We start from the raw sequence: 11,284 nt of genomic DNA on the forward strand, positions 1-11,284 counted from the left end.
ACATTGGAACGCTGCCCAGGGAAGTGGTGGAGTCCCCATCCCTGGAGGTATTTAAAAGACAAGTAGATGAGACACTTAGGGACATGGTTTAGTGGGTGGTGGTGTTGGGTTGACGGTTGGACTCGATGATCTTAGAGGTCTTTTCCAACCTCAATGATTCAATGATTGAAATTCAGTTTTCCCTAGAAAGTACAAAGCCTTGCCGAAGTAAATGCTGAAAACATTTCTTCCCTTTAACTTTTCCTCCATAAGATGCTTTTTACACAAGTCAGAACAAAACACACATTCTCTCCCACACAAAAAAGCATACAGATCTCTAGAAAACATTAATTTTTTTCTTCTCCTGTGGGTTAGCTTGCTAGAAAGATTGATATTCTTCTTTTTATGTCTCAATCCTCAGGAGACATTCTGGGCCTCTAAATTACTTAGATGCGTTTCTTCACCGTCTGGAAATGAGTTAACTCGCAATGGGAACGTGCATCACTTTCATGTATGTACATGCATTCAACCCTTCCTGACTCACAGAAAGCAGAAACACCTTGGTGCTGCTGCCTTCAGCCCAGTACTCTTCTGTCGATAGGTGTATCTCACATGTGTATCTACTGATCAGAGGCTGCAGAAAGGGACAGAGGAATTTAGGACTTGGCTGTTTCTGGCCATAAACATTGTTTGAAGCTGGAGATTCCTATACACACACATACCCTGGGAACAGACCATTTTCCTGTTTAATGGTTTCCCAGGACATAGTTCTGCAGAAGACAAGGAGTAAGCCAGTAGACAAATACATAGGACTTGTAATCTCAGAAGGCACGTGCAAAGTTCACACACTGGGGCAAGTCACTTCCCTTCTCCAAATCCCAGGCTCTTCAGTCCTAAGAGTCATACCATCATCTTTGTGAAAATGCTGAGTATCTCTGCACGAAGCAGCACTACATAAAAATGCTAAAATTCCCTACATATAAGAGAAATTTTTTTTTCCCTCGTGAACACCTGAATTTCTGTATATCTACTTCTTATGCAGGGATACTGACAGAACCACTAAAAATCTGGAATAGTTTAGGTTCAGCTTCGCTGGCTCATCCTTTCTCTTGCATTTGAACAAGTTAAAATCCTAGGATACAATGACCTTGAAAACGAGGTAATTTGGGATATGGATTTTAGAATTCAGGCTGAAAGGAGGACAGAGGCAGGGAAGCTCTGTGTGCCACGCTGACCCACTATTGCTCACAGAACAGCATACGATTCCTGCCTTGTGAGGTAGTGGGGAAAAAAAGAAAAATCTTTTGGCACAAAGTAAGACAGGATTTCAGCTTCTGAAGTTCATTAATACATAACCGTCCTCTCCATCTCCCTTCTTTATCTTTCCCCTTAATCCTCCTCTCCCCATCCACATGCAAACGTTGTACCACCTTTTCCTGGAAACCTCAACTGCAAAGGTTTGAAGAAGCAGGGATGCTGCAGGGGATAAATGCAGAAGGGAACTTTATAGAAAGCCTACAGCACATCACTGAGGAGGAAGCTTTGTGTTTCTGGGTGGCTAATTAACTTCTACTTAAGAACTAATTTAAGGAAGAAGAAAGACCAGATGAAGAATGGTATGGCACAGCACCAAGTATACTCTTAAGGCTTTATTGAGCTCTAGAACACACAAAAAAAAGCACATGAATCTCTAGCATGTTATTCTCAACCTCTCCTTTATTTATATTGACCGGAGCTAAAGTTTATACAGTAGTAGAGCTATCCCCCCCGGGTTAAAATATGACTCAACTATGGCATACAGTGGCCTTATGCCATACAGAAAGTAATTTATAATCTATCTGAACTAATTTCATCAACTCTTAAGACAATAGCTAACAAGACTGGGAAGATGGTTTATTAGACCCTCTTTCCATTAGGTCAAAGTCTAAGAAACTGCTTATTTCCCACAGTGTGATGATGTTTCACAGCCTTATTTGCAAACACTGCGTGAGATGCAAACAGCCTGAATTTGCCCCTTATATGGAGCAGACATTCAGTTTATTCCTTTACCACTAGTAAGTCAGCTGATTCAGGGAGCAGGCCTTCTTTTTTGGCTTACTGGGACACCTAAAAATACGCATTGTCTTTATTCTTTGTGCTAAATCAGTTACAAAGCACTGTTTCCCACACAAACCAAACCACTGCCTGAAAGAACTTTCCATTCTACCCTAAAAGAAGAAGAGGGAAGACTCCTCTAACCTTTGTTAAAATTGCTGGGCTATTCAGCATTTCCCAGTTAACAAACTGGCCGCTGATCTAGCACTAGAAACAAAGAGCAGATGCCAGGATCTCCCACCTCAGTTAGCACCTAAAACCACTGCCAGAAGAGCAGAGCTGCCCAGTACTAGTCTAGGCTAGGACAAGACATCTGAAAGGTGCCAACCAAGAGTTAGACTGTAGGAGGCAGACCCTAACCTCTTCTCCTGTTGCTGAGCTCTCGATCACTTTCAGGCTCTTAGAGCAGCATGCCAGATCATGTGTTTTAGTGAGGTTCTCACCGCTTTCCTTGGTCCCTGACAAACTGCCTATGTGACACATCTCTCAGCCAGCATCTTGATTGATTATTGACAGAACCATCTGATTAATGAGCAGATTCTCCGCCTTGTTGTTTTCATGAGAAAGCAGCACAATGGTGCCATAGATTTTTAATTCTTCAAACCACTCTGGCCTTGGCAGCCAGATGAGAAGTCAGCAGAGGACAATCAGGGGTTATAGTTTTGTTTGGATTTGTTCTGGTTTTAAAAAACATTTGGGTCTTCATGTGCAGAGCTTGTGAACTCCAGTGTGTGAACTTCTCTCCCAAGACAGTGCACGCATGAAGTCTGGGATGGATGCCCAAGCATAGGTTTCTTTCCAAGGGAATAGATACACTTGGTCGGTAACCCACTGTGCCTGGAGATCAGTGAGACTTGAATATTGAAGCAAGTGACACTCTCTCAGCTGACCCCAAAGGAATGCTGAACTACGTCCTTCAAATATTTCTCATTCAAATCCATGTGGCCACTGAAACATCTGGATTAGAACATGGGCTTTCCTGTGATCTAACTATATAGAAAGGCAACTATATAGAAAGGATAAGCACTGACAGTATTAAGAGTTATCATCATCAGAAAGTGTAAAAGAAAACTTGATAAACATGTTCATTTTAGGTCTTACTCTGAGTTACACAAAAGAGCAAAAACCTTATTTCAGTCAGTAAAGCATGGGCATTATTCTATCCAGTGCTTGGCCTGTTTCCTTTAGACATACAGCTGCACTAAGCCAGCCGTGCTGAGTTTTATTAAAACTTACGCATTTTTTAGCAGTTCTGGGAGCTATAGATTTTAACTTGGCTAGATATTTCGCTCCACCTTAAAATGAAAAATAGCTTTAAAAAGCCAGAGCAGCATTTCATTCCTTAAATATGTAATTCAGCAGGCACAAAACTCCAACTATAAAGCAACCAAAGGTGATTTAAATAAAAATAATCTACCAGTGACCTAAAAGACAAACCAATATGTGAGAGGAAAGGCGTAGTTATTATTAAGGTACTAGACTGGAAAGGAGAACTCTCATGTAGGAGCATGACCTTGATTAAGCAGCAGTGACTCAGACTACTCACCTACGAAATAGAGAGAATATAGTCCAAGCTCCTAAAAACACTATAAAAGTATTAAGATTTTCCAACAGTGATTCAAGATGTGTTAAAAGCCATTGACTGAAGTACATCTCAGAGTGTGCAGACACTGCATTTTTTCCCCACACAAGTGTACTACCCATGAAGCACAGCTTGCCCACACTCTTTTGAAAGCTCAGCCTTCAGCATCTGACCAGAATAAGCTTATTAAGCCATCAGCAAAGGCTTTAAAAATGTAAGATAGAGCTGACTGGCTTTCTTCAAATGCGTGTTTCTGCCATTACCTGCCTGGGTCAGAAGCATCTGGCCAGACATAATCTGCACATCAGAAATTCATCTGCAGCCATTTACCTCCCAAGTTTCCTTACACCAGAGGAGACCCAATGAGGTACAGCCAGACAAACACTAAAAGATCTTGCAAATACAGCTAACAAATTCCTATAGAGACAAAAAAATGAGGCAGTTTTAAGTACATATTTGGAAAGTCTCCTTTCTCCATTGTCCTGAAGATTTTTGATCCACTGGCTCTAGAGAGAAAAAAAAACAAAAAACCTCCTAGGTGTCACGGATTTAAAAAAATTCCTCCCAAATAAGAAGGAAGTGCTGATCAATGCAGTGACCTGAGCCTGCACAACCCCTAAAACCATAAATGCAGGAGGGACACCCCTCCTTCCTCCTCCAGTAACAATACAGTCTGCTGCATAAAACATTTTGCCACTCAGTAAGAAGTGGACCCTGGATTCTGGATCAACCTTTTAAAGCAACAGAGGAGCAGCAACAGCAGAATCTGGTCCACCACTTCTCTCACGGGGAATCAGGTTTTTTTTAGACTGTGGAACAAGGTCAAAGGTACCAGGACAATTTTAGCGCTCTGCAGTGGCCCCTGTTGTCTGCCCAGCAGAGGATCTCTCAGCCTAGGGTACAGGTACCACAGTGCTGGAGCAGTGGTGGAAGAGCAATGCTGCCATCTGCGGACACTCAGAATTACAGCCTCCACCTAGACAGGCACTGGACAAAAAGGTGTTCAACGTGGATGAATTTCAAAACTCTCAACATTTTCTATTAGAGGTCCGGTTTCTTTAAAATGAGTTTAAGCTGACTACTAATAGACTCTGCCTGCTACCAGGACAAAGCGTTAGAGTGTGTTTTAAGAGCAAGTGCAGAACAATTACAGTATTAACAAAACACCCAGCATGCTGTCTCGCTAAAGGATACTTGGCAGACTGGTTTCTGCAGATTCAGAAAAAGAGCTTTATCATATTTCTTTGGGAGGATTCTTGAGTACAGCCCACGTGTATCTCGATGCCATGCTATTCTGCATTTTATCCTCTAAAATTATCTCCAAATGCTATGACCTTGGGACCCACTCTGCACCTCAGAAAGGTTGAAAAATATTTCCCCCAGGCCTTGCTGTCTTAGAATCACAGAATGTCCTGCAAACCCAAACAGAAAATCACTTCAAAGCAGACAATGATAGTAAGGTAGCGTTGCAGGTAAAAGCATTAGCTCCACAATGGTTTATGGTTACTAAACTTTACTGCAGGAACTTCTTTCGTTGTTTCCTACTCAGATGGATTTCAATCTAGAAGCAAAAATTGAAATCATCATGTTTCACAAATCCCTCACACATCAAGTCTTCTTTGTATCTGTTTTCACCTATGTGCATCACCGACAATAGAGGTGGCAGAGCCAAGAAGTTTCTTGAGACTGTTGAAACCACTTTAACCACATACGAAAAAAAGAGAGCTAGAAAACATGTAAGACAAATAAGACTTCTTAGTCTCCTCAAGCTAATTGTACATGCATTTGTATAGAAGATTGCACCAGTGGCCAAGACAGAAAAATTTCAAACCATGCTTTAGGCTTATTAATGACACACACGGGGGAGGCATTATGCTGTCACAGTCCTATGGAGCAAATAAAATCATTACAAGCCAGGAGCAGAGACCATGGCACTGGAAGAATGGCAGACCACACAGGTGAGGAAGAAAAAGTCCATCTTTATTAAAAAGATTAAAAGTTCAGCTGAAACTTCCTTACAAATGCTGAACAGTACATGACACAGAAAATGGCATCAAAGAAAATTCTGCTCATTGATGAAAATACCGAAACTACTCTGAAGTCTGCCATTAGTATGAGATGATCACTGCTACTGAACTTTTTACCCAATGATATGGAAGGACAGGACTATGTGATTCATAAAAGGACTCTTACACAAAAAAAAGTATGATGTTTTATGCACTTATACTATAAACACGGCAGACAAAGACCCTTCTCCTTCCAGGAGGATGCTCTAATACATGTGCAAAAATACAACTGGAGCGATATAAAATAATCAAACACAGCATAATTAACAGAATAACATTCAGACACTTTATTGGATAAGAAGAAAGGCCAGAAGGTGCTTTAGGACATATCAACAGATGGGCTACAGATCTGTTCATCTACCAGTGTAGACTCATCACATTGCAACACAGCTCATCAAGAGAGACCTGAAAGAAGTTTAGAAAGTTTATATTCAGGGAAAGTGGCATCGGACAGGGAGGAAAGGGGTAGGGAAAGAGACCCAGCATCCTCATCACAAAACAAACCAATAAAGGAACCTCTCTTACCACTCAATGTCTATGTGGAGATTATTTTGGTCTACTTACATTGGTTAAGTCACCTGTTAGGTTAGTTCATACCCAAAATGTTTTCTAGTACTAACATGCTTTTGGAAAGCACACAGAGATAAAGCACTTTTTACTTTCAAAGCTCTCTATGACAATGATGTCAGCTCAGCATCCCTGTGAGGTAGGCAAAAATTAGCTGTTTTCTGAGACACAGAGAAGTTAAATTACTTCCTCAAAGCCACAGTGAAGAATGTGTTATTTACTACTAATACCCTTAAGAACCTGGAATGATACTGTTTTTCACAGACAGGGAATTGGAGGCAACCAGCATCTGCTAGTAAGGAATTAGCAAATTTTCATCTCATTCTTACTATTAAAATGCTTTGAATCCCCCCCACCTTGAAAAGTGTTCCACAAACACATACATGTACTAGTGAGCTCTTCCTTCATCTCTGTAACAAAAAGCACTGGTCCTTTCCAGGAGTAAGCAGACATCCTACACACGGGGCTTTTCCCTGCTAGTAAAGGGTAACCTAGATACAACTAGAGTTACATACACTACTCCACCAATGATCATATCCTAGATCTTTCCACTGTTACCATTACAGTTATCAAAGATATGAGCCAAGTATTAGTTACTTTAAGGAATTTAGCTTGAGTACTCTAGTTTATGTAAAAGGAGTAGGAAAAGATAACTATCCATTCTTTTAAACTGATCTACAGGAATAAGCTATCATAAAATAAAGCACGCAGCTGCTACAAAGGGTAACAACAAAGCCATGTTGGGATTAACCTAATAAACCCACATATCCCCAATTGCAAGGTTAACAGATTCACCAGCTCGGTCCATATCCCTAGAAGAGCTTTTGCTTTGCAGAAAAGTGAAGTGGGTCTTGGAGCCAGGCTCTTCTTTATTCTGTAGGTCCACAAAGAAGTAACAGTAGATGCTGCGTTGTGTGTCTGTATTGAAAACAGTTTCCAAAACCTTCTGGATATCTCCCTCCATCCAGTTGAGCTGAACTTTTGCATTTTCTCCTCATGTTTCTAATCTAAACAAGTATTTTGCTGTAGAAAGCAGCACACAGTTGCTGAAGTCCATTTCCTCGTCTTGTGCCTATTCAGATTAGAGAGATCATTTGCCCAATTTTAATGAAAGATGAAACTGTGGCTCATAAAATACACCTGCAAAGAATCCTTCCCCTTGACTACAGCACAGCTGTAAAGCAGGAGACCAACAGCTGGGTAACACTGGATAACACGAAGCCATAAAAACAGTCACTTAACTATCTATACCATGTCATCTTGTACCATCAACTCAGCTTTACTACTGTCAGTACACTCCACTAATATAACACTCAGCACTTTCAGATGAACACCACAAGGGCATAACTTACTTACGACAGATGCAGGATAACACCATGCTAGTTTATTGCTCATGTTTAAAAGCCCTTCACATAGTGGCTAGCACGCTCCCACTTAGTTCAAAAGCAAGGTTGTGCTCCAGGCACCAGCAGCTCTAGTTCAACACCTGTACCAATTCCTCTGAAGTTTTCCACAACTCCTGTAAACAAACTTTTCACCAAAACCCTGCATACAGGAAACGAATACTTTTTCTTCAATACAGGAGAGAATTCGGTTGCCACTGAGTAACATGGTATGGATCAAATTCATCTTTGCACCGGAAGTCACACTTTTTCCCAGTTGTGTTTGGCATGTTTTTCACACTGCTACATAATTGCTGAAACAGTCAGTTCTCCAAAGGGCCACATGACTATCAAGTGGCAAGATCTGTAGGAGAAAACAGAACAACACCATAAGGTGTAGTGGGGGGGAAAGAGGTGGGGAACTTCACTTCAGAGCTAACTTAACATTTAAACGTGATTCAGTCACACAAACTCTGGACTCTTATTAGGAAAAATCTTGTTAACAAAAATGGTTTCTTCCTGTTTCCAGTCCTAATTTTTATGCAGAGCCAATGCAATAATCCTGATTTCTTTTTTCTAACACTAATATCTTTCTCCTTTGCTCAACTGGGCTTCTTATTATAAGACATTTGACTCCAGGCCTCTAAATAAACAGAGAATGACAATTGAAAAAAAAATTATTTTTTTTTTTTTTTTTTTTAAACTAAGCATTTACGTTTCCACTCATGTATCCATTAATCTATATGCAGCCAGAGAAATCTGGCACTCTGTCTGTCTGTCCCCATAAACTCCAAGACTGTCATTTCAGAGAATAAATTCTAAGCAAATCCAAAAATGGAAACCACTTGTTTTTCTATTCATTGAGGGCTTTTCAGTTGCACTATTTGCATTCAGAGCTTCAGCTTTCGTAGCGGAATATAAATTTAATGGGTTTGGCTTGAAGTTTGTGTAGTGGGCTATTCATGCTCCATTTTAGCACCAACATCCCACAGAGATATACAACTTTGAAATTTCTAGACTATAAGGACCAAGCAGAGGCAACAGTTAATGGATTAGTATCTAGTGCATTTCAGGGGGCTTGGAAATAAAAGCTCAAAATTTGGCTAGGGAAAAAAAAAAAACCACCAACAAAAAATTAAAACATACAACCAATGAAGATGAACTATGCTCACAAGGGAGTGAAGTAATAGCACCTACATTGTTGTGATGCTAAACATTTGGCAGTATTTTCTGTTTACGACACAGGAGCCACTGGACTCCTTGACCATGGTAAGAAAAGGAGTTATAAGAGCGATCGCTGTGTTTGTGAAGGGAACAGAGAGTTTGTATTTGAGGCTCAATCTTACTTTCATTGAGTTGACAGTGAAAGAATTCAGTGGCAGAAGGATGAGGTTCTTTAAATGTTTCCTTGTCCTCACGTCGCCTCGCTCCCCTGAAGCAAAGGTGCACAGTTCACCCCTTCCCAAGAACTGACAAATCACTTCTTCAAAGTCTGTTGTACAAGCTAACCAAGATGAGAAATTATAAAATTCACACACAATCAACAGCTCAAGACGGTCTCTCCATTCTTCCCACTGTCCATAATGGATCATCTACCCACATCATCCACTGTTAATCAGCGTTAATACTGAATTGTGAGGCCTGACTCTAAAGTTCTTGTTACAGTTTGGGCAGAGCACCGGCTGGTGCTAGCGTAATACCAAAAACATAGAAAAGCCCCAAGAGGAGATTGAGTTTGGCTGTCCGCTGAGGAATTTTGTTGAAGCTCTGACTCCGAAACTGCCTCTCCAGTGAAAATGCCATCGGGATGGTGAGTAGCGGCAATGCCATGCTGATGGTATAGCGTGTGGCCAGCACACAGAAAATCAGGTAGGGCAAGAAGAGCAGCACGGTGTAGAGAATATAGGAGAACGCAGGGCCAATGAGGATAGCCAAGGTGACAATACCCGCCTGCCGGTCAGACTCCATGTCTCGTGTGTTGTTGCTGTGCAGGATGGCCTCAGTACTGAGAGCTAGTGGGATAGCGTAGAGCAGTGGCGAGACAGACAGATAACCGACCTGCACAGCATGGGCAAACATGACAGCCAGGGGCCCAAAGGTGATCAGGATCACCACGTCTCCAAGTGCAACATATTTAAATCCAATTCCTGTGGCAAGACACAAGAATAAAATGAAGCATCATCAAACAACTCAAATGACAGAAAAGAATGGATAATATAACAGATCAGCCCTTCCCACAGAAATATTGTAAACAACCAATGCACATGTAGCTATAGCCAAGAGGTGTATTTTCTTGTTTTTCCGAAGATAATAAAAGAAATGCAGCTTCTGAATTTCTTCAAACAATGTAACAGAAACTAAGGGCGGGGTGCTAATACCCATCTTCACATCTAGAAGTACCTATTTCTGCAGAAATCTATAGAAATAAGGTACTCTCTAGTGTGATCATGCATACTAGAACCTGATCCTGAAGAAATATATAAAATGCTCAGAACAAAATGCAAAACTGACAAGATTCTTTCAAGGAAACTAATATAACTCTTTGAAAGTTTGACAGTTTGAAACTGAGTTTGTTCTTCTTTTCCTAATAATTATGTTTGTATCTACTCAACACAGGAAGACAATAAAAATATCCTCCTCTTATTAAGAACAAACACAAACTGTTCTACATTCACAATGAAACTCCATCTAAAGAATAACAACAAAACATTCCAAAACAAAGTAACAGATTCCAGCAATGGAAAAGAACATACGCAGTAAGCCACACTGCTGAGGGATACAAGATACACATCACAGAAAGTTTCAGCAATAGTTCTGATGAGCATCTAAAGCCATATACTTAAGTAACAATGTCTCAACACCACTTTCCAACTGAAGAACTTAGCGTGCCTCTTCCCACACCTTCCCACAAAAATCAGTGGCAAAGAATACAAGTTTAGGTACCAGTACTCCAGGAAATACCACCAAATGTTTTTATGGCGGTTAACTAGACAGATCACTTGCGTGTTCTAGAAACGCTTGACAAGTCGGCTAATTCTGTCACATTTGCATTCAGATTCACAGCAAAAGAGATACAGCACTTACCTCCAGTATAAAGGAAGGAGCTGGAAAGTCCTCCAAAGTAAATCAGGGCCAGGTGCTCCAGCTTGAGCGTTGAGACAGCATAGAGCCCAGCAGCACAGATACAGCCCACAGTATAAAGGAAGACTCCAAACCGGACTACGTCCTGAGGCTCCAAAATCTGGTCCACCAAAGTCCTGTCGTCACTCTTCTTGTGATCGATGCCTTTGGAGAAGTCGTAGTAGGTATTCACCAAGTTGCCGGCTCCGTGCACAGCCAGGACGGTCACGGCGCTTCCCACCAACAGCCCTGGGTCTAGCGCTCCCTCGGCCCGGTACGCCAGAGCGCTGCCGAGGGCCACGGGGGTGAGGGAGGCACTGAAACTCCAAGGTCTGAGCGCCAGCACGTAGGCCGCACACTTCTGCCTCCAGGTGCCGGGGGGGACCCTCTCAGCGCCCGCCAGCGCGGCGCCGGAGTCGTTCCTCTCGCTCCCCCGGGGGCTCTCAGCGCTAATGCTGATCTTCTGCACCGGGTCTCCCGGCCCCATGCTCTCC

General features: G+C 41.7%; 1 protein-coding gene across 1 annotated transcript; it reads right to left on the reverse strand.

Moving 5' to 3' along the window:
* Positions 1-5,615: 5,615 nt before the first annotated feature.
* On the reverse strand, positions 5,616-11,277 carry UBIAD1 (UbiA prenyltransferase domain containing 1). Its single transcript, XM_009289622.2, has 2 exons — positions 10,755-11,277; positions 5,616-9,817 (listed from the first exon to the last, which is right to left on the reverse strand). The coding sequence occupies exons 1-2, from the start codon at positions 11,275-11,277 to the stop codon at positions 9,330-9,332; spliced, it is 1,011 nt and encodes a 336-aa protein (XP_009287897.1). The 3' UTR covers positions 5,616-9,329.
* Between the last annotated feature and the right edge of the window lie 7 nt (positions 11,278-11,284).

This window comes from Aptenodytes forsteri, unplaced genomic scaffold (assembly GCF_000699145.1).
Source record: "Aptenodytes forsteri isolate BGI_AS27 unplaced genomic scaffold, ASM69914v1 Scaffold61, whole genome shotgun sequence".
Taxonomy (NCBI): Eukaryota; Metazoa; Chordata; class Aves; order Sphenisciformes; family Spheniscidae; genus Aptenodytes; species Aptenodytes forsteri.